At 39.0% G+C, this 24,738-nt stretch overlaps 1 protein-coding gene across 3 annotated transcripts in view; it reads right to left on the bottom strand.

Moving 5' to 3' along the window:
- Positions 1–9,246: 9,246 nt before the first annotated feature.
- Positions 9,247–24,738, bottom strand: part of stab2 (stabilin 2) — a 75,671-nt gene continuing 60,179 nt past the window's right edge. For all 3 annotated transcript variants that reach the window (XM_080757929.1, XM_080757930.1, XM_080757931.1), the window contains exons 64-69: positions 24,238–24,357; positions 23,683–23,829; positions 21,763–21,873; positions 19,804–19,935; positions 10,748–10,861; positions 9,247–10,001 (exon numbers count right to left, since the gene is read on the bottom strand). In XM_080757929.1, the coding sequence (XP_080614055.1) occupies positions 9,942–10,001; positions 10,748–10,861; positions 19,804–19,935; positions 21,763–21,873; positions 23,683–23,829; positions 24,238–24,357 (684 nt within the window). In that variant the 3' untranslated portion in view covers positions 9,247–9,941. The remainder of the gene's footprint in view (positions 10,002–10,747; positions 10,862–19,803; positions 19,936–21,762; positions 21,874–23,682; positions 23,830–24,237; positions 24,358–24,738) is intronic.

Genomic DNA, 24,738 nt, shown 5'->3' with positions numbered 1-24,738 from the left:
GATTTGAAGAAAATTCAAAATTTCAAAAAACATGGGTTATAGCCCATCGTTTTTTGAATTTTTGAAAAAAATGTTATCCTCCTTTTTCATCATTTTTGAACATGGGCTATAGCCCCTACCGTACGGCATACTATAGCACGCCGTTTTTCATCATTTTTGAGGATTTGAAGAAAATTCTAAATTTCAAAAATCATGGGTTATAGCCCATTGTTTTTTGAATTTTTGAAAAAAATGTTATCCTCATTTTTCATCATTTTTGAACATGGGCTATAGCCCCTACCGTACGGCATACTATAGCACGCCGTTTTTCATCATTTTTGAGGATTTGAAGAAAATTCAAAATTTCAAAAAACATGGGTTATAGCCCATCGTTTTTTGAATTTTTGAAAAAAATGTTATCCTCCTTTTTCATCATTTTTGAACATGGGCTATAGCCCCTACCGTACGGCATACTATAGCACGCCGTTTTTCATCATTTTTGAGGATTTGAAGAAAATTCAAAATTTCAAAAAACATGGGTTATAGCCCATCGTTTTTTGATTTTTTGAAAAAAATGTTATCCTCATTTTTCATCATTTTTGAACATGGGCTATAGCCCCTACCGTACGGCATACTATAGCACGCCGTTTTTCATCATTTTTGAGGATTTGAAGAAAATTCAAAATTTCAAAAAACATGGGTTATAGCCCATCGTTTTTTGAATTTTTGAAAAAAATGTTATCCTCATTTTTCATCATTTTTGAACATGGGCTATAGCCCCTACCGTACGGCATACTATAGCACGCCGTTTTTCATCATTTTTGAGGATTTGAAGAAAATTCAAAATTTCAAAAAACATGGGTTATAGCCCATCGTTTTTTGAATTTTTGAAAAAAATGTTATCCTCATTTTTCATCATTTTTGAACATGGGCTATAGCCCCTACCGTACGGCATACTATAGCACGCCGTTTTTCATCATTTTTGAGGATTTGAAGAAAATTCTAAATTTCAAAAAACATGGGTTATAGCCCATCGTTTTTTGAATTTTTGAAAAAAATGTTATCCTCATTTTTCATCATTTTTGAACATGGGCTATAGCCCCCACCGTACGGCATACTATAGCACGCCGTTTTTCATCATTTTTGAGGATTTGAAGAAAATTCTAAATTTCAAAAATCATGGGTTATAGCCCATCGTTTTTTGAATTTTTGAAAAAAATGTTATCCTCATTTTTCATCATTTTTGAACATGGGCTATAGCCCCTACCGTACGGCATACTATAGCACGCCGTTTTTCATCATTTTTGAGGATTTGAAGAAAATTCAAAATTTCAAAAAACATGGGTTATAGCCCATCGTTTTTTGCATTTTTGAAAAAAATGTTATCCTCATTTTTCATCATTTTTGAACATGGGCTATAGCCCCTACCGTACGGCATACTATAGCACGCCGTTTTTCATCATTTTTGAGGATTTGAAGAAAATTCAAAATTTCAAAAAACATGGGTTATAGCCCATCGTTTTTTGAATTTTTGAAAAAAATGTTATTCTCATTTTTCATCATTTTTTAACATGGGCTATAGCCCCTACCGTACGGCATACTATAGCACGCCGTTTTTCATCATTTTTGAGGATTTGAAGAAAATTCAAAATTTCAAAAAACATGGGTTATAGCCCATCGTTTTTTGAATTTTTGAAAAAAATGTTATCCTCATTTTTCATCATTTTTGAACATGGGCTATAGCCCCTACCGTACGGCACACTATAGCACGCCGTTTTTCATCATTTTTGAGGATTTGAAGAAAATTCAAAATTAAAAAAACGATGGGTTATAGCCCATGTTTTTTGAAAAATTGAAAAAAAAAGTTAGCCTCGTTTCTTATCATTTTGGACCATGGGCTATAGCCCATATCGTACGGCATACTATAGCACGCCGTTTTTCATCATTTTGGAGGATTTGAAAAAAATTCAAAATTTCAAAAAACATGGGTTATAGCCCATCGTTTTTTGAATTTTTGAAAAAAATGTTATCCTCATTTTTCATCATTTTTGAACATGGGCTATAGCCCCTACCGTACGGCATACTATAGCACGCCGTTTTTCATCATTTTTGAGGATTTGAAGAAAATTCAAAATTTCAAAAAACATGGGTTATAGCCCATCGTTTTTTGAATTTTTGAAAAAAATGTTATCCTCATTTTTCATCATTTTTTAACATGGGCTATAGCCCCTACCGTACGGCATACTATAGCACGCCGTTTTTCATCATTTTTGAGGATTTGAAGAAAATTCAAAATTTCAAAAAACATGGGTTATATGAATTCAAGAAAAACGGCGTACTATAGCACGCCGTTTTTCATCATTTTTGAGGATTTCAAGAAAATTCAAAATTTCAAAAAACATGGGTTATAGCCCATCGTTTTTTGAATTTTTGAAAAAAATGTTATCCTCATTTTTCATCATTTTTGAACATGGGCTATAGCCCCTACCGTACGGCATACTATAGCGCGCCGTTTTTCATCATTTTTGAGGATTTGAAGAAAATTCAAAATTTCAAAAAACATGGGTTATAGCCCATCGTTTTTTGAATTTTTGAAAAAAATGTTATTCTCATTTTTCATCATTTTTTAACATGGGCTATAGCCCCTACCGTACGGCATACTATAGCACGCCGTTTTTCATCATTTTTGAGGATTTGAAGAAAATTCAAAATTTCAAAAAACATGGGTTATAGCCCATCGTTTTTTGAATTTTTGAAAAAAATGTTATCCTCATTTTTCATCATTTTTGAACATGGGCTATAGCCCCTACCGTACGGCATACTATAGCACGCCGTTTTTCATCATTTTTGAGGATTTGAAGAAAATTCAAAATTTCAAAAAACATGGGTTATAGCCCATCGTTTTTTGAATTTTTGAAAAAAATGTTATCCTCATTTTTCATCATTTTTGAACATGGGCTATAGCCCCTACCGTACGGCATACTATAGCACGCCGTTTTTCATCATTTTTGAGGATTTGAAGAAAATTCTAAATTTCAAAAAACATGGGTTATAGCCCATCGTTTTTTGAATTTTTGAAAAAAATGTTATCCTCATTTTTCATCATTTTTGAACATGGGCTATAGCCCCTACCGTACGGCACACTATAGCACGCCGTTTTTCATCATTTTTGAGGATTTGAAGAAAATTCAAAATTTCAAAAAACATCGTTTTTTGAATTTTTGAAAAAAATGTTATCCTCATTTTTCATCATTTTTGAACATGGGCTATAGCCCCTACCGTACGGCATACTATAGCACGCCGTTTTTCATCATTTTGGAGGATTTGAAAAAAATGAAAAAATAAAAAAACGATGGGTTATAGCCCATGTTTTTTGAAAAATTGAAAAAAAAAGTTAGCCTCGTTTCTCATCATTTTGGACCATGGGCTATAGCCCATATCGTACGGCATACTATAGCACGCCGTTTTTCATCATTTTGGAGGATTTGAAAAAAATTCAAAATTTCAAAAAACATGGGTTATAGCCCATCGTTTTTTGAATTTTTGAAAAAAATGTTATCCTCATTTTTCATCATTTTTGAACATGGGCTATAGCCCCTACCGTACGGCATACTATAGCACGCCGTTTTTCATCATTTTTGAGGATTTGAAGAAAATTCAAAATTTCAAAAAACATGGGTTATAGCCCATCGTTTTTTTAATTTTTGAAAAAAATGTTATCCTCATTTTTCATCATTTTTGAACATGGGCTATAGCCCCTACCGTACGGCATACTATAGCACGCAGTTTTTCATCATTTTTGAGGATTTGAAGAAAATTCAAAATTTCAAAAAACATGGGTTATAGCCCATCGTTTTTTGAATTTTTGAAAAAAATGTTATCCTCATTTTTCATCATTTTTGAACATGGGCTATAGCCCCTACCGTACGGCATACTATAGCATGCCGTTTTTCATCATTTTTGAGGATTTCAAGAAAATTCAAAATTTCAAAAAACATGGGTTATAGCCCATCGTTTTTTGAATTTTTGAAAAAAATGTTATCCTCATTTTTCATCATTTTTTAACATGGGCTATAGCCCCTACCGTACGGCATACTATAGCACGCCGTTTTTCATCATTTTTGAGGATTTGAAGAAAATTCTAAATTTCAAAAAACATGGGTTATAGCCCATCGTTTTTTGAATTTTTGAAAAAAATGTTATCCTCATTTTTCATCATTCTTTAACATGGGCTATAGCCCCTACCGTACGGCATACTATAGCACGCCGTTTTTCATCATTTTTGAGGATTTGAAGAAAATTCAAAATTTCAAAAAACATGGGTTATATGAATTCAAGAAAAACGGCGTACTATAGCACGCCGTTTTTCATCATTTTTGAGGATTTCAAGAAAATTCAAAATTTCAAAAAACATGGGTTATAGCCCATCGTTTTTTGAATTTTTGAAAAAAATGTTATCCTCATTTTTCATCATTTTTGAACATGGGCTATAGCCCCTACCGTACGGCATACTATAGCGCGCCGTTTTTCATCATTTTTGAGGATTTGAAGAAAATTCAAAATTTCAAAAAACATGGGTTATAACCCATCGTTTTTTGAATTTTTGAAAAAAATGTTATTCTCATTTTTCATCATTTTTTAACATGGGCTATAGCCCCTACCGTACGGCATACTATAGCACGCCGTTTTTCATCATTTTTGAGGATTTGAAGAAAATTCAAAATTTCAAAAAACATGGGTTATAGCCCATCGTTTTTTGAATTTTTGAAAAAAATGTTATCCTCATTTTTCATCATTTTTGAACATGGGCTATAGCCCCTACCGTACGGCATACTATAGCACGCCGTTTTTCATCATTTTTGAGGATTTGAAGAAAATTCAAAATTTCAAAAAACATGGGTTATAGCCCATCGTTTTTTGAATTTTTGAAAAAAATGTTATCCTCATTTTTCATCATTTTTGAACATGGGCTATAGCCCCTACCGTACGGCATACTATAGCACGCCGTTTTTCATCATTTTTGAGGATTTGAAGAAAATTCTAAATTTCAAAAAACATGGGTTATAGCCCATCGTTTTTTGAATTTTTGAAAAAAATGTTATCCTCATTTTTCATCATTTTTGAACATGGGCTATAGCCCCTACCGTACGGCATACTATAGCACGCCGTTTTTCATCATTTTTGAGGATTTCAAGAAAACTCAAAATTTCAAAAAACATGGGTTATAGCCCATCGTTTTTTGAATTTTTGAAAAAAATGTTATCCTCATTTTTCATCATTTTTGAACATGGGCTATAGCCCCTACCGTACGGCATACTATAGCACGCTGTTTTTCATCATTTTTGAGGATTTGAAGAAAATTCAAAATTTCAAAAAACATGGGTTATAGCCCATCGTTTTTTGAATTTTTGAAAAAAATGTTATCCTCATTTTTCATCATTTTTGAACATGGGCTATAGCCCCTACCGTACGGCATACTATAGCACGCCGTTTTTCATCATTTTTGAGGATTTGAAGAAAATTCAAAATTTCAAAAAACATGGGTTATAGCCCATCGTTTTTTGAATTTTTGAAAAAAATGTTATCCTCATTTTCCGGAAATTGCAAATTGCAAAAATTGAAAATTGCGGAAATTGTGGGAATTGGAAATTGCGGAAAATGCAAATTGCGGAAATTCCGGAAATTGCAAATTGTGGAAATTGGAAATTGTGGAAAATGCAAATTCCGGAAATTGGAAATTTCGAAATTATGCGGGAGCTAACTATTTCCGTAGACAACGCCCTGGTAACGTCTGTCCCAACAGCCAGGAATCTTGGTGTTGTCCTGGACAGTCAGCTCTCGTTCAAAGCTCACATCACAGCTGTCACTCGATCCTGTAGGTTCACACTCTATAACATTAGAGACGAATTAGACCGTTCCTCACCCACGAATCAGCCCAGCTCCTAATCCAGACAACAGTCTTGTCAAAACTCCACTATTGTAACTCCCTCCTTACTGGCCTACCAGCATGTGCACTTAAGCCTCTCCAGCTGATCCAAAATGCCGCAGCTCGCTTGGTCTTCAACCAGCCAAAATTCTCACATGTCTCGCCCCTGCTCCACTCCCTCCACTGGCTCCCGGTCGCTGCACGCACAGAATACAAAACTCTGATGCTGGCATTCAAAGCAACCAAAGGTATGGCTCCCCCATATCTTGCAAGTATGATTGAACCCTACAAACCCTCCCGCGCACTCAGATCAGCCAACGCAGGGAAGCTGGAAGTACCCTCACTAAAAACGCCGGGACAACGCTCCACACGTCCCAAACTCCTTCTCCCTTCTGGCTCCAAAACTGTGGAATGCACTTCCCATTGCAGTCAGAACTGCAGCATCACTCCCAATCTTCCGCCGTAGTCTGAAAACCCACCTTTTCAGACTCCATCATGGCCCATAGCACTTACCCTACCCCCTTAGATAGCATTTGATACAGACTTATAGCATGTTATGTAGACAGCACTAGAATTGCATCATAGTCATAGCACGCCATAGTACATATGTATAGCATAGTAGTATATATGTATAGTTTATATGTATAGTTTCATTATATAGATATTCCAATGTTACTTTCTTAGCTTACGCATGTTTCATGATAAATGCTTTTATGTGATGTATTCCCATGCTTTTGTTCTTGCTTAATGTAAGTCGCTCTGGATTAAGAGCGTCTGCTAAATGCCTAAATTGTAATTGTAAATTGTAATCAGAGCAACTGATGATATTTCTAATGTGATTAATCCGTTCTCAAATCTTCTATTAGGCTAGGTGTGCTGTCTGCTCATTTCAGCATGGCTGGATAGCCTATTTCAACCAATTGCTTGGTCAGAAGAACTACCTGTAGTAATATAATGATTTCATTCCACTTTTGTCTCCTCTGAGTACCACCAGAGGAGGGCTCAAGTACCACCAGTGGTACTAGTACCAGTGGTTGGGAACTGTTAGACAGTCTGAGTGTACTTGACAATCCTGTCCCCCTTTTGCCGGTTCAAGTTCGGTCGGTCACTCTTTCTGTCTGTTATAGTACGATGAAGCTGAGTTCCAGGTATATTATATAGTGGATTCAGATCCCAGGACCCTACAGCGACTCGCCTGTATGGCCTGAGTATCTATTGAACTGCTGATGAAGAGAGAGCACCGCCCTATACCCCCAGCGTCTCGCCTAAAGGATAGTGTGGCCTCTGTTATTAAGGCCACCCTCAGCGCTTCCGTTTTTCATCATTTTTGACGATTTGACAAAAATGAAAAAATAAAAAAAATGATGGGTTATAGCCCATGTTTTTTTAAATTTTGAAAAAAAAGTTATCCTCGTTTCTCATCATTTTGGACCATGGGCCTGTAAATGAACAACACAAAAAATAAGGCACTGGTGTCGGACTTCTGGTTTACCGGAACGGGGTTCAACTCCCTGCAGTGCCCTACTCAATGTGTTGTATTTACCGGAAAGGATGGGAAACATTAGCAGGAATTGCGGAAAATTGCGGAAATTGAGGAAATTGCGGAAATGGAAATTGCGGAAATTGAGGAATTGCGGAAATGGTAATTGCGGAAATTGCGGAATTGCGGAAAAATTGCGGAAATGGAAATTGCGGAATTGCGGAAATTGAGGAAATGGTAATTGCGGAAATTGCGGAAATTGAAATTGTGCAAATTTCCGAATTGCGGAAATTGAGGAATTGCGGAAATGGTAATTGCGGAAATTGCGGAAATTGCGGAAATGGAAATTGAGGAATTGCGGAAATTGAGGAATTGCGGAAATGGAAATTGCGGAAATTGAAATTGTGCAAATTTCGGAATTGCGGGAAATTGCGGAAATTGCGGAAATGCGGAAAAATGGCGGAAATGGAAATTGCGGAATTGCGGAAATTGCGGAAATTGAGGAATTGCGGAAATGGTAATTGCGGAAATTGCGGAAATTGAAATTGTGCAAATTTCCGAATTGCGGAAAATTGCGGAAATTGCGGAAATGGTAATTGCGGAAATTGCGGAATTGCGGAAATTGAGGAATTGCGGAAATGGTAATTGCGGAAATTGCGGAAATTGAGGAATTGCGGAAATGGTAATTGCGGAAATTGCGGAAATTGAAATTGTGCAAATTTCCGAATTGCGGAAAATTGCGGAAATTGCGGAAATGGTAATTGCGGAAATTGCGGAAATTGAGGAATTGCGGAAATGGTAATTGCGGAAATTGCGGAAATTGAAATTGTGCAAATTTCCGAATTGCGGAAAATTGCAGAAATTGAAATTGTGCAAATTTCCGAATTGCGGAAATTGCGGAAATTGAGGAATTGCGGAAATGGTAATTGCGGAAATTGCGGAAATTGAAATTGTGCAAATTTCCGAATTGCGGAAAATTGCGGAAATTGCGGAAATGGTAATTGCGGAAATTGCGGAAATGGAAATTGCGGAATTGCGGAAATTGCGGAAATTGAAATTGTGCAAATTTCCGAATTGCGGAAAATTGCGGAAATTGCGGAAATGGTAATTGCGGAAATTGCGGAATTGCGGAAATTGAGGAATTGCGGAAATGGTAATTGCGGAAATTGCGGAAATTGAGGAATTGCGGAAATGGTAATTGCGGAAATTGCGGAAATTGAAATTGTGCAAATTTCCGAATTGCGGAAAATTGCGGAAATTGCGGAAATGGTAATTGCGGAAATTGCGGAAATTGAGGAATTGCGGAAATGGTAATTGCGGAAATTGCGGAAATTGAAATTGTGCAAATTTCCGAATTGCGGAAAATTGCAGAAATTGAAATTGTGCAAATTTCCGAATTGCGGAAATTGCGGAAATTGAGGAATTGCGGAAATGGTAATTGCGGAAATTGCGGAAATTGAAATTGTGCAAATTTCCGAATTGCGGAAAATTGCGGAAATTGCGGAAATGGTAATTGCGGAAATTGCGGAAATGGAAATTGCGGAATTGCGGAAATTGCGGAAATTGAGGAATTGCGGAAATGGTAATTGCGGAAATTGCGGAAATGGTTTCCAGCCCATAGACCTCGCCTGAGCGCACTGGTTCTTTCAAACAAAATTACGCAACATAGATGTAATTTGTGATTTGGTTTAGTTGTGAGCATTACTTGCTTACACTTTGGGTGTAACCTTCTTTCTTACTTTTGATAAGAACCGTTTGCTGATTGATGGTTCCTTTAATGTCTAGCAAAAAACTGATTTGACTATTGGAATGAATTATGCACTTGTAATAATACATAAACAAGTACAATGTCGAATTTCATTAACAAAGTAATATATCTGTCATTTATTGAAGTGATATTTGGTGAATATACATTTAATCAAATGACCCCCTGACACCATGGGGACTTTTAACAATTCCTAATACTCATTGGTACTCTTCAGAATCAATATACAGAGGAACTTATACAGCATGAAGAAAACAATCAACCATGAGAGAACATGTGGAGTTAAAATGTGAGAATATGAACATTTGATGGATATAGCTAAAACATGCAAAGTCATCTTTAAATGCATCTCAAGACTGAAGATCTGGGTCGCCCAAACCACCTCTGGAAGTGGTCAGAGATATAGTTGTCAACGTTAATACCTAGACGTGAACACATTGATAACTGTCTGTAAGTAGGCAGAATCCATTTGGTCAATCAGTGTTGGTGAGATCCCGATTGTACCTTAACGGCTGTTCTGGATGCGAGATAAACTCCATGGCGACAATTCTGTCGATATTGTCTGTTCCTTGATCTTCCTCTAAGGCCTCTGGGAACCATGCCCCTTTTCATCATAAAAAGATGTAAGAAGTTGCTATAGTTAAGAGGAGAAACGTCCCTTTCTCGGTGCAGCCTTCCTTAGTTTGCAAATGCTGGTTTACGGTGGCGTGCATCTTCAGTAGCATGTTCTGTCCACACCACACGACTTCCGCTAGCTAACAGGGTTTCCTAGCCAGAAGAACAGGGGCCTCTTAGCTGTCCTGGAGTAGGTCGTAGGGGCCACCGTTCACCACTTCATGCTTGTCCTCTGCCTGTGAACAAGAGATATTCGTCAGCCACACAGAAAAATAGCGGTGCCGACCATGGATCCAAAACTGGTTCTTCAGAGTGATGCCACAGAAGAACCATTTTGTTCCAGAAATAACCTTTCAAACCACAGTTCTTTAAAGTACCATTTATTTTAAAGGTTCGATAAAGAACCAGTAACTATTTAAGATTAGAGGATTAGATTGAGGACAGCATTGGGAATTGCTGTCCACGTGATAATGTGAAAGAACGATTCATACTCCTATTTTACCGCTGTTTCGGCGCTGTAGTGCCGAAATGATTTCGGCTCGTCAGAAATGTTCAGTAGCACCGAAGAGCCGACTTTAGGACGGTACCCGCCCCCCCGAACCTCAAATGACGTCAAATTGTAGGCTCTACAGCGCCGAACCGACTTTTATTCGGCTCTAAAATAGGAGTATGAATCGGCCCTTAATCTGCCTGGGGCAATATGCATTGCAAAGGCAGATGGCTGGATATGCGAGGCTAGCTCAAACCTTTTCATGTCAAGGACCCCAAAAAATACATATATTTGCCCGCAGACATCTTAAGATGTTCTATATTTATTGAAAGATTTGTAAAATAAATCACAACTTTTCAAAAGTTGCAGTGAGACGCTATATGAACTTGTATATCAGTCATTTTTGAGTAGCCAAAGTATAAAATAATGGTAATAGTGGTTACACAGTATGCTTTCCTGATCACTCAAAGACAGTAACGTGATGTGACCTACCGGGGGACCAGAGGAGCTGGGCTCAACAGCAGCAGACTCTGGACCTCCGTCGTACACCGGGTTACAGATGCTGGGGTCACAGTCAGGAGGGGACGACTGCTCTTCTCCTTCGTCCTGTTAGCACGCACGCACGCACGCACGCACGCACACACACACACACACACACACGCGCACGCGCGCAGAGGTCAGCGGCAGCGAAAAATGCATTCGACTCCACCTCAAAACAAGCAACAAAAAAATCAAATCAAAACTAAGCTGTGATGACTAAAACTAACTAACTAAACTAAATAAATTACAATTTTGTCAACACATAAAAACTAAAAAACGTTCGCGAGGGATTAGTGGATTGGTTTGATGATGTCAAACTGTGGCAATGAATGAAAATTAATAAACACTGCTCAAAACTGAATGAAGACGAACTCAGATGTTTTCTGACTACAATAAGGGCTCCATTTCCGTCACCGCTAAACCCCTTATCCCAAAACATTGTTGAATAGTTAGTCTACAAGCTCACAACGTGTCAATGTAGATTGGCTAGTTGAAGTATTCAAAAATGTTTTTCAAAATAGTAAAAAGAAAAAAAAAAAAGTTAGCCTCGTTTCTCATCATTTTGGACCATGGGCTATAGCCCATATCGTACGGCATACTATAGCGCGCCGTTTTTCATCATTTTTGAGGATTTGAAAAAAATGACGAAATGACAAAAACGATGGGTTATAGCCCATGTTTTTTTAAATTTTGAAAAAAAAAGAGTTAGCCTCGTTTCTCATCATTTTGGACCGTGGGCTATAGCCCATATCGTACGGCATACTATAGCGCGCAGTTTTTCATCATTTTTGAAGATTTGAAAAAAATGACGAAATGACAAAAACGATGGGTTATAGCCCATGTTTTTTGAAATTTTGAAAAAAAAAGTTAGCCTCGTTTCTCATCATTTTGGACCGTGGGCTATAGCCCATATCGTACGGCATACTATAGCGCGCCGTTTTTCATCATTTTTGAGGATTTGAAAAAAATGACGAAATTACAAAAACGATGGGTTATAGCCCATGTTTTTTGAAATTTTGAAACAAAAAGTTATCCTCGTTTCTCATCATTTTGGACCATGGGCTATAGCCCATATCGTACGGCATACTATAGCGCGCCGTTTTTCATCCTTTTTGATGATTTGAAAAAAATGACGAAATGACAAAAACGATGGGTTATAGCCCATGTTTTTTGAAATTTTGAAAAAAAAAAGTTAGCCTCGTTTCTCATCCTTTTGGACCATGGGCTATAGCCCATATCGTACGGCATACTATAGCGCGCCGTTTTTCATCATTTTTGAGGATTTGAAAAAAATGACGAAATGACAAAAACGATGGGTTATAGCCCATGTTTTTTTAAATTTTGAAAAAAAAAGTTAGCCTCGTTTCTCATCATTTTGGACCGTGGGCTATAGCCCATATCGTACGGCATACTATAGCGCGCCGTTTTTCATCATTTTTGAGGATTTGAAAAAAATGACGAAATGACAAAAACGATGGGTTATAGCCCATGTTTTTTTAAATTTTGAAAAAAAAAGTTAGCCTCGTTTCTCATAATTTTGGACCGTGGGCTATAGCCCATATCGTACGGCATACTATAGCGCGCCGTTTTTCATCATTTTTGAGGATTTGAAAAAAATGACGAAATGACAAAAACGATGGGTTATAGCCCATGTTTTTTGAAATTTTGAAAAAAAAAGTTATCCTCGTTTCTCATCATTTTGGACCATGGGCTATAGCCTATATCGTACGGCATACTATAGCGCGCCGTTTTTCATCATTTTTGAGGATTTGAAAAAAATGACGAAATGACAAAAACGATGGGTTATAGCCCATGTTTTTTTTAATTTTGAAAAAAAAAGTTAGCCTCGTTTCTCATCATTTTGGACCGTGGGCTATAGCCCATATCGTACGGCATACTATAGTGCGCCGTTTTTCATCATTTTTGAGGATTTGAAAAAAATGACGAAATGACAAAAACGATGGGTTATAGCCCATGTTTTCTGAAATTTTGAAAAAAAAAGTTAGCCTCGTTTCTCATCATTTTGGACCATGGGCTATAGCCCATATCGTACGGCATACTATAGCGCGCGCCGTTTTTCATCATTTTTGAGGATTTGAAAAAAATGACGAAATGACAAAAACGATGGGTTATAGCCCATGTTTTTTGAAATTTTGAAAAAAAAAGTTAGCCTCGTTTCTCATCATTTTGGACCGTGGGCTATAGCCCATATCGTACGGCATACTATAGCGCGCCGTTTTTCATCATTTTGGAGGATTTGAAAAAAATGACGAAATGACAAAAACGATGGGTTATAGCCCATGTTTTTTGAAATTTTCTCACCATGTTTTTTGAAATTTTGAAAAAAAAAGTTATCCTCGTTTCTCATCATTTTGGACCGTGGGCTATAGCCCATATCGTACGGCATACTATAGCGCGCCGTTTTTCATCATTTTTGAGGATTTGAAAAAAATGACGAAATGACAAAAACGATGGGTTATAGCCCATGTTTTTTGAAATTTTGAAAAAAAAAGTTAGCCTCGTTTCTCATCATTTTGGACCGTGGGCTATAGCCCATATCGTACGGCATACTATAGCGCGCCGTTTTTCATCATTTTTGAGGATTTGAAAAAAATGACGAAATGACAAAAACGATGGGTTATAGCCCATGTTTTTTGAAATTTTGAAACAAAAAGTTATCCTCGTTTCTCATCATTTTGGACCATGGGCTATAGCCCATATCGTACGGCATACTATAGCGCGCCGTTTTTCATCCTTTTTGATGATTTGAAAAAAATGACGAAATGACAAAAACGATGGGTTATAGCCCATGTTTTTTGAAAATTTGAAAAAAAAAAGTTAGCCTCGTTTCTCATCCTTTTGGACCATGGGCTATAGCCCATATCGTACGGCATACTATAGCGCGCCGTTTTTCATCATTTTTGAGGATTTGAAAAAAATGACGAAATGACAAAAACGATGGGTTATAGCCCATGTTTTTTTAAATTTTGAAAAAAAAAGTTAGCCTCGTTTCTCATCATTTTGGACCGTGGGCTATAGCCCATATCGTACGGCATACTATAGCGCGCAGTTTTTCATAATTTTTGAAGATTTGAAAAAAATGACGAAATGACAAAAACGATGGGTTATAGCCCATGTTTTTTGAAAATTTGAAAAAAAAAGTTAGCCTTGTTTCTCATCATTTTGGACCGTGGGCTATAGCCCATATCGTACGGCATACTATAGCGCGCCGTTTTTCATCATTTTTGAGGATTTGAAAAAAATGACGAAATGACAAAAACGATGGGTTATAGCCCATGTTTTTTGAAATTTTGAAAAAAAAAGTTATCCTCGTTTCTCATCATTTTGGACCATGGGCTATAGCCCATATCGTACAGCATACTATAGTGCGCCGTTTTTCAACATTTTTGATGATTTGAAAAAAATGACGAAATGACAAAAACGATGGGTTATAGCCCATGTTTTTTGAAATTTTGAAAAAAAAAGTTAGCCTCGTTTCTCATCCTTTTGGACCATGGGCTATAGCCCATATCGTACGGCATACTATAGCGCGCCGTTTTTCATCATTTTTGAGGATTTGAAAAAAATGACGAAATGACAAAAACGATGGGTTATAGCCCATGTTTTTTTTAATTTTGAAAAAAAAAGTTAGCCTCGTTTCTCATCATTTTGGACCGTGGGCTATAGCCCATATCGTACGGCATACTATAGCGCGCCGTTTTTCATCATTTTTGAGGATTTGAAAAAAATTACGAAATGACAAAAACGATGGGTTATAGCCCATGTTTTTTGAAATTTTGAAAAAAAAAGTTATCCTCGTTTCTCATCATTTTGGACCATGGGCTATAGCCCATATCGTACGGCATACTATAGCGCGCCGTTTTTCATCATTTTTGAGGATTTGAAAAAAAATACGAAATGACAAAAACGATGGGTTATAGCCCATGTTTTTTGAAATTTTGAAAAAAAAAGTTAGCCTCGTTTCTCATCATTTTGGACCATGGGCTATAGCCTATATCGTACGGCATACTATAGCGCGCCGTTTTTCATCATTTTTGAGGATTTGAAAAAAATGACGAAATGACAAAAACGATGGGTTATAGCCCATGTTTTTTGAAATTTTGGAAAAAAAAGTTAGCCTTGTTTCTCATCCTTTTGGACCATGGGCTATAGCCCATATCGTACGGCATACTATAGCGCGCCGTTTTTCATCATTTTTGAGGATTTGAAAAAAATGACGAAATGACAAAAACGATGGGTTATAGCCCATGTTTTTTGAAATTTTGAAAAAAAAAGTTAGCCTCGTTTCTCATCATTTTGGACCGTGGGCTATAGCCCATATCGTACGGCATACTATAGCGCGCAGTTTTTCATCATTTTTGAAGATTTGAAAAAAATGACGAAATGACAAAAACGATGGGTTATAGCCCATGTTTTTTGAAATTTTGAAAAAAAAAGTTATCCTCGTTTCTCATCATTTTGGACCATGGGCTATAGCCCATATCGTACGGCATACTATAGCACGCCGTTTTTCATCATTTTTGAGGATTTGAAAAAAATTACGAAATGACAAAAACGATGGGTTATAGCCCATGTTTTTTGAAATTTTGAAAAAAAAAGTTAGCCTCGTTTCTCATCATTTTGGACCATGGGCTTTAGCCTATATCGTACACCGGGTTACAGATGCTGGGGTCACAGTCAGGAGGGGACGACTGCTCTTCTCCTTCGTCCTGTTAGCACGCACGCACGCACGCACGCACACACACGCGCGCGCGCAGAGGTCAGCGGCAGCGCTACCAAAAATGCATTCGACTCCACCTCAAAACAAGCAACAAAAAAATCAAATCAAAACTAAGCTGTGATGACTAAAACTAACTAACTAAACTAAATAAATGACAATTTTGTCAACACATAAAAACTAAAAAACGTTCGCGAGGGATTAGTGGATTGGTTTGATGATGTCAAACTGTGGCAATGAATGAAAATTAATAAACACTGCTCAAAACTGAATGAAGACGAACTCAGATGTTTTCTGACTACAATAAGGGCTCCATTTCCGTCACCGCTAAACCCCTTATCCCTAAACTCTTTTCCTTTTCTTTTTTTTGCAAAACATTGTTGAATAGTTAGTCTACAAGCTCACAACGTGTCAATGTAGATTGGCTAGTTGAAGTATTCAAAAATGTTTTTCAAAATAGTAAAAAGAAAAAAAAAAAGGCAAAGAAGTTTAGGGATTTAGTTTAGGGTTTAGTGGTGACGGAAATTGAGCCCTAAGGGGTTAAAGCCAAAAGAAATACCCAGAGTGAAAAATTTCAGACCAATTTTCAAACGATGTGGCGAACCCCGCAAATTTGCATCGATCTATGCCTGTCCTAGACAGCGATAAAAGGCTGTGTAAAATAAAAATATATCATAAATTAAAAACATGGTGCACACAACGCACACCAAATTTGGGGGTTGTAAAATGATGTTTTCTCAAAGTTGCCTTTACCGAATGTGTGTCAATCCATGCTTAATTTTATAGAAGCAGCTTTTGAAGTTATGTTGTATTATATTGCTAGTCTGGCCAATCAATACATACTCATATTGAAATTACTGTAGGGCTTGCCTTTACAGCCACATGGTGCATAGCAACAGTGTGTTAAAGTAAAAAAATGTAGGCTTCCGTAGTCCATTATACACCTTGCATTATAAGGTTGCAAGTGAGAACAAAAGTCAATTACAAGAGAACCCTTTGGTTTGGCAACTAAAATGGGCTACAGTGATATGTGTGCAGTGGGCACTATACTGTATACAGCTCCATCTCACTGAATAAGAATCATTTGTAAAAGTAGATTTTCTTCTGTAATATAATTCAAAAAGTGAAACTTGCATATATTCTCAATTCATTGTGCATAAAGTGAAGTATTTAGAACCTTTTTCGTTTTAATCTTGATGATTATGGCGTACAGCTCATACAAATCAAAAAATCCTATCTCAATGAATTAGAATATTTTACGAGACCACTAAGAAAATGTTTTTTTTTAATGAGAAATGTTGCCCATCTGAAAAGTATATTAATGTATGCAGTTACTACTTGGTCTCGGCTACTTTTGAACAAATTATTTCATCAATGGCTGGGGCGTGGCATGGAGGTTGACAAGGTTGACAATACAACCTAGATTCAATGTGGGGTTCAGGTCAGGCCAGTTGGCTGGTCAGTTAAGCACAGTAATACCATGGTCAGTACACCAGTGACTAGTAGTTTTGGCACCGTGGAGAGGTGCCAAGTGCGCCTGGAAAAGGAAAATCAGCATCAATATAAAGCTTGTGAATGTACAGAGGCACACAGTGCTGTAAAATATCATAATAGATGGTTGTGTTGAGACTCTGGACATGACAAAACACAGTGCTGATTTAGGCCATGGTATCTGCATGGTGTTGGTCCACTGACAGTGAAAACTTAACAATGGTTTCAACTAGGGATGCACCGAAAGGGAAATTCTTGGCCGAAACCGAATACCGAATATAGGAAAAGTTGGCTGAAAACCGAATATCCGAATATGATTAATATTATACATCTTTTTTTTCGAATAGGCCATTTTCTGCCAAACATTTTCTGCGGCCGAATATTCGGTGCATCACTAGTTAAAATAGTAGTTTATACAGAGTAAGTAAAGAATAAATAATCTCTCAATCACCTGGTAATGACTGTGACACAGTCCTGTAGCTGAAAGGTCAGAAGTGTAGTCCTTGCAACCACAATGTTTCCAGCCAGACAGGTCTAGTACAGAATGCCACTTAAGCACTATATACTTTGTTGTACAACAAATAGCGAAAATAGTTGACCTACAAGCTTGTAGAATGTAGATGTTTGGAAAATGTGAAAGATTTAGAAAGCTTTTGCCTATAATACCATGCCACTTAACATACCTACACCCGCACAGTATAATTGGTATGAAGTGTAACTGAATATCGCTGTTTTAGTATCCCCACTTAACCCATTTAGACCCGAGTTTGATTCTACAAATGTTATGTTATGGTTATGGCTAAACTTAACTTAAATAATAATCACTATTATGGATCCATAAAACATTTATTCAGCTCTTTTGAATGCATTAATTGCATACACTATTCATGATATATTTTCTGCCTATTCCGGCCTGAAACCGAATAAGCTGAAAATGCATTTTTTGCCATTTTCTGCCGAATATCTTCTGCGGCCGAATATTCAGTGCATCACTAGTTTCAACACAGCCATCTTTTTAGAGTACATTGTGCTTCAGTATGTTGACAGGCTTCATGGAGATGCCAATTTTCCTTGGCACCTGCCCACAGTGCCAAAACTACTAGTAACTGGTGTACTGACCATGGTACGTATTACTAGTCTGTGCTTAACTGACCAGCCACCTGGCCTGACCTGAACCCCACAGAGAATCTAGGTTCTATTGTCAAGAGGAAGGTGTGAGACATGAGACTGAACAATACAAATTAATTTACGGCTGTTATCAAAGCAAACCTGGGTTTCCATAACACATCAACAGTGCCACAGACTGATCACCTCCATGCCACACCACATTGATGAAATAATTTGTTCAAAAGTAGCCCAGATCAAGTATTAACTGCATATACTTTTCAGATGGTCGACATTTCTTGTTTAAAAAATAATAGTTTTTGTGGTCTCGTAAAATATTCTAATTCATTGAATATGAATTCATTGAGATTTTTGATTTTCATGAGATGTACGCCATAATCATCAAGATTAAAACAAAACAAGGTTTTAAATACTTCACTTTATGCACAATGAATTGAGAATATATGAAAGTTTCACTTTTTGAATTATGTTACAGAAGAATAAAAAGGTTTAAGGTTTTGAGCTTGGCATGCAGCAGATTTGGATTCTTAATACCCCTAGAAAACATGTATGCCATAAATTAACACGATTTGCCTTCAGCACTTTAAATAAGCACAAGAAATCCTGCCTTGACTATCTAAGCTAATTTAAAAGAAACCCGGCTCTGACTGCAGTGACTGTCACTGTTCTGGCCTGGGTAGAGGGAAATATGAATGTATTTAGGCTCCCTCCGTCAGGACTCAGCAGCACCGTGCTCTCTCTCTCTCTCTGAGGAGCGCAGATGCAGAGCTGCAGAGAACAGAGTGGGAGGGGCGAGCGCGCACACTAGCTTCTTAAAGAGACAGGCTGCATTTTCACGGATTTGGCCATCATATCGCTACACTATTAAATACTTTTTTTTGCGCGAATCTGCGCTGATCTCATAAAAGACCGCTATGGGTGCTGCCCATAGAGTATTAAAAGGATAGAGACTAAACTAGCGCGAAGCTCCGCCCCCTCCGCTATTCATGTCAGTGGAAGTTGCTCAGTGGCGTTTTGAAGCACCCGGAAGGCTGCCGGAAGTACCGTCTTTTCGCTGATTCAGCATTTCACTTCCGCATTTGGACACCAAATTTTGGTGTCCAAATGCGGAAGTGCACCCAGAGTGCACCTGGGCTTTACATTGGGCGCTCGGTTGCACAGGGTTTCCTCGTCAAGAATCCACGGGTCCGCCTGCAGTCCTTCCTCTTACCACTAGGGACCAGCGCTTCAACATTGGAGTGCCTAGCTGGCCCCTTGGTGCTGCCACACTATCAAAAGAGCCGCGCACGTTTTCGGCTGCGCACAGCTTCAAAACCGGGTTTTTAGACAGCTGGTGGATGGGAAAAAAGCTCCACTTCCGCGGACGACTTGCGCAACGGCCAGATTCCCGGAAGCGCTCTCCTCCGCGTCAATCGTCTGCGGAGGTGGAGCTTAATATACAGATAATATATTAGAGCTGCAGTGGAGCTTAAAAACCAGCTGCGCACACGCATCACAGCTTATTCTGAGCGCAAAACCGTTTTGCGCCTAGGTGTGGAAACGGGGTATGAAATCCTCAGGACGGAAATCCGTCCCCAGGACGGAGAACTTTAAGCGCTGCTTCCTTGAAAATAGCCGATCTGCTGTCACTGCTGCTGGCTTGTCACACACATACCTTAAAATAGTGGAACTGGAAGGGCTTCGTTTTATGGGTGTAGAAATGGTAGCCGACAAAAATGACCCCAGCCACCAGCATCACCAGCAGCACCGCCCCGACTCCCAGCGAAGCCTTGTGCGCCACAGGAATCTGGGGAGAGAGAGGACAGACGATCAGTCATAGACACCGTCAATGTTCAAGGCACGGGACAGAACCACGCACAATGTTTGTTGAACTAGCCGATCAACAAACTGTGAGCTTGTAGATCGGCTATTTGAACTATTCAAAAATGTTTTTTTAAATAGTAAAAAAGGCAAAGAAGTTTAGGGATAAGGGGTTTAGCACTGACGGAAATAGGTCCCTAAGTCCCCGGTGCCTCTGAGATGTAGTGGAGTAGAAGCACTGGAAATTGGAAATACTCACGTGAAGTAAAAAATAATTATATTTATTTTGCTCCGTTGTGTTGTATATTAGCAATTTAAGAAATAAAAAATAGGGTCCATTGACTTCCATTGTAACATACAGCTCTCAAAGTAATTTTTTTAGCACATGAATGAACGCAACAAAAGCTCATTCTGACAGTTTATGAAATCAGGAAAACTCATGTGGTTTTATTTTTAATAAAACATGTCAACTTTGTCTTGTTTTGACTAATTTGTGTAGAAAGAAGATCCGGTAGGTATGCCTACGCTGACCGAATCACTGCTGTTCGCGCCGAGTAAAAAACGATCTGATTGGACCAAAACTGTACACCACTTCCTTATTGGAAACGACGAGGATGAAAACAAATGGATTTGATCTCGTCCGCTTGTCACTAAAAACATACACAATGGACGTGTTTAGAAGACACTTTAGAAGAAGTGTGTAAAGTGTCTGTGTCTGGGATTGCTCATATGCGAGGCTGCAGCTGGGTGCATCTCAAACAGAATGGAGACTTCTGTTTACAAACGAAACCTCGCGAGACGTCCCTGTGAGAGTTGGGAACGCCGCAGTACTGCTTCAGTCTATCTCCGACTAAAATAGAAACTTTATAAATCTATCTTAAAAGACGGAAATAAAACCGCATGAGTTTTCCTGATGTCATAAACTGTCAGAATCAGCTTTTGTTGCGTTGGTTCTTGTGCTAAAAGAGTGACTTTGAGAGCTGTTTCCCCGTTACAATGGAAGTCAATGAGCGACTTTTTTATTTCTTAAATTGCTAATATACAACACAACGGAGTGAAATAACTCATGGAATGAAATAGTTTGCCCATCAAAAGGTAAGAAAACAACCCAAACCTCTCAAAAAGTGGTCTTACCCTTTAAGAAAATGTACTTAGTTCAGTCAGACAACTAACGAATAGATTTAGCAATATTTATTACAGAATGAGTAACAAGTGTGCTATTTGACTTAGCGTTCGGCTCTGCTAGATTTTCTCCCTGCTCGGCACGATCAAGCACTAACATAAAACATTAAGAGCAGGGAGATAGATATACAATAAAACCCCCATGGGGAGCATAAATAACAGAGCCCACCGGTGGTGCTGGGAGAAAACATCACATACAACCAGGAACCATATGCAGAGGAAGGCAGGAAGAGCATGCCTAGTGAGCTTAAGTAGCCCGCCCAATTGGTCAGCTGACTGCCGCATCAGCGAATGACGTGTGGGACTTGCACACACTTATACGCCCACATAGTAATGCAGCATGTTAACCCCTTGAGTATAGTATGCGCCTTTGAGCATGGCATGAACCCCCTTGAGGTTGTCTGACTGAACTAACTCCGCAGGCTACGTCTCATTTAATTTCCACCACTGCTGTTACCCAGGTATCCTAGTCTCTACCCATTCAGCTATCTGGTGGCGCCAGGTTGAAAGGGATTAAGAATTTAGCATTCAGCATGCTGATCACAACTCGGCGCCTCTCTCAGCTTCGAGCAAACACAAGGCGCTTCGTCTGTTTCAGGTGTGTGTGTGTGCGTTGCGCGTGGTCACGCACCGTTTGCAGAGGAGGTGGCGCTTTGAGTGCACCCCGGAGCACGTGGATGATCCCGTTGGACGCCAGGATGTCGGAGTCCGTGATGAAGCGGTCGTTGATGTAACGGGAGGCCTGGGGAGACAACGGCATGCATTGTTCGTGTGACGTACGTACATCAGCGGTGCTCAAACGTAGCTCAAAAAAGAAAATAGAAGTTTGCCAAGGGACCCACACTAGTGGAAATAGCCGATCTACAAGCTCCGCGCCGCAGTGGGAGCTTGTAGATCGGCTATTTTCACTACTTCTTAAACATTTTGTTTTCTAATTTAAGGAATTTCTCAGGTCACATTCACACCAGAGAGCTTTGCTGCGATTAAAACGAATCCTGCTGCGCATTTTCAGAAAGTGCACTTCGTTTGGCAGGTGTGAAGGCTCATTCGAATCCTAATGCGTATCAAAGAACCGCATTTTACTACGATTCGGTGCAGGTGTGAATGCAATCCGCAGTAAATAAAGGAAATGAAGCAAACAATGTGGCGGGTGAGGAGCTGAACACAGTTGGAGACGGAGAAGGCATATTTTACGCAGCGCAAAGATGTCCCGTTACCGTGGATAGACGTGGTCGAATGAGGAGACTGAAGCCCTGATCGAAATGAGGACGAGTACATTAATCAATCAGTGTAATAGTATTATAGCCTACAGAATATTCTGTCTGTCTGTCTGTGCGTGCCGTAAATATGGAGTGCTGTCACTGTGTGGGGACTGGGGAGTAGGGACTTTCATCTCGATAAACTTGTAAACATTTTGCCTGCTGTCTGTTATATCAGTGCGCTCAGCTCTGTGCCTCCATGCCCAAAAGAACAGTGCGTGGCTGCGTGCGTATAGTGAGAGAGCGAGAGAGAGAGAGAGGGTGGGGGTCCAGTCCCAGACGGCACGACACATGCACGTTATGAGTATAATTTTATCACCACCGTGTGGGCGTGCAAACACAACCAATCATATTGACGTGTCTATATAGCTTCACATCCGGTTTCACACATATCCCGCCCTCAGCTCACGCTGATTGGTTCGGTACGGAACGGATTGGTGTTAGCTGAACTCCCTGAGAGATCCCAGATGGAAGCTGTGTTGGGGAACATGATTACCCAATACCGCTCCCATCTGGCAGCGTCAGGTTATAAGAATGTGTCCACGACCCACAATTTGGGACACAGTGGTGTACACTACAGTACATCCCCAAGCCTTTCTGGATCAGCCCACTGATTGAATACATTATTAGCATGATTATTAATAGTGCAGGTAGTATTGTAGTCAAAAGTTATGCTAATTGTCTGCAATTCAGGCACTAATTCATTAGTGCCTGTATCTGCTACCCACTGGGGTAGCAGAGTGTTTCCAGTGAGCCAACATGCACAATAGTAGCACCCTGACTCTGTTTGACCAGAATGGAACAGAGCCTTCATTAGTATCACCTGTGAAGGAAGTCAGTAGAGACCGCTCTCAAAGGGCACCTACGGATGGCTGCAATTCCAAACTGGCCTCTGTAAAATCTGAATCCCCCCCACCGCCCCCCCCCCTTTCCCCTCACTGTATATATATCTTTTCCCTTTTTGCTTCCTATATGATGAATTCCTGTTCTGTTCTTTAACTACATAGAAGTGTCTATTTGTATGTCTCTAAATGTTTTGATGAATTGAACAATGTGGACCCTGTTGTAAACAAGTGTAATGCTTAATTGGGTCGTCCACTCACAGTTAACAGTCTTTGTATTGAGTTTGTGCTTGAAATGTACTGTAATTCTACAAACTGTTAATAAATATTTCAATCAATCAATCAATCAATCAATCAAAACCCGCAGGTATAGTCATTTCCAAAATGGCGTATGAGCATAGAGACAAATAATTCCAGTGCTGCTAGTGCAGCGACAGAGAGAGAACTCACCAGAACTGTGGGGTTGAGGAAGTCGGCGATGCCAAAGACGGTGAGGCTGCCCATGCGGGTTCTGATCCGACTGCCGTTCCTCAGCTCACTGAGAGGCAGAACCTGACCTTCTGCCAGGTGGTACTCTACGTCCCTGTTGGACAGAGTCTACGCACGTGCGAACGCACACACACACACACACACACACACACACACGCGCACACATTGAAAGACAAGTAGTGTGGCGCATCGGTGAACACTATTCGCTCAAAGCATGAATTGCATCAAAGGTATTTTTTTATTTTTTAGTTTGTGTGCTTCTTTTCTTTGTGGCTTTGTTTGTTTCAGTATTGTTTGTTAAATGCAACAAAAATGAGGTTAAGTCTGAGCACTGAGCAGAAGTGATTCCGATATTTGATGTACTGTGACTTGAACCTAATGAATTGTATTAAAAAAGAAAAAGCATAAATTGGCCTCAACATTTTTTATTGTGTACTGTATGAGTGAGTACGAGAGAGAGAGAGAGAGAGAGAGAGAGAGAGAGAGAGAGAGAGAGAGTTTGCAGTTGTATCCAACCTGGTTCTCCCACAGCTCGGTGTTGTCAGGTACAAACAGAGTGGACTGCACATTGAGGTTACCGAGTCGTTTCATAAACTCTCTCCCAGACTCTGACACCTGCGAGTAGTTCAGGACTTGCTGGAGTAGAAAAACAACAAAGAGTGCAATTATCATTATTAGTATACATTTTTGGCATTTGAATTCACTGTGCCTTGTACTTGTACTTTATTTGTGGATATTATCCACAGGCTCTTGGAGCTAAACCCAGTGCCAATCAACTACGGACTGTTCTCCAAGCCTGATTATACAACTACTCTCGGAATTCCCTTTCTTTGATTATGTCCTTTTGCTATAATTGTATTTATTTTCATGTTTTTCCCACTGGCTGCAACATACAGTAGCCTATGTATATCCTACCTACAGAGAAACAAATTGTGTTTTTATTAAATTTTTTCCCTGAGCAACACAAGTCAATTTTAGAATTTCTCTACACTAACACACTGTACACACTTAACACAT

The sequence above is a fragment of the Protomyctophum bolini genome, assembly GCF_963924005.1.
Source record: "Protomyctophum bolini genome assembly, chromosome: 23".
NCBI lineage: Eukaryota > Metazoa > Chordata > Actinopteri > Myctophiformes > Myctophidae > Protomyctophum > Protomyctophum bolini.
Note: the sequence above shows the minus strand (reverse complement) of the source record. Positions and strands in the feature narration are given on the sequence as shown.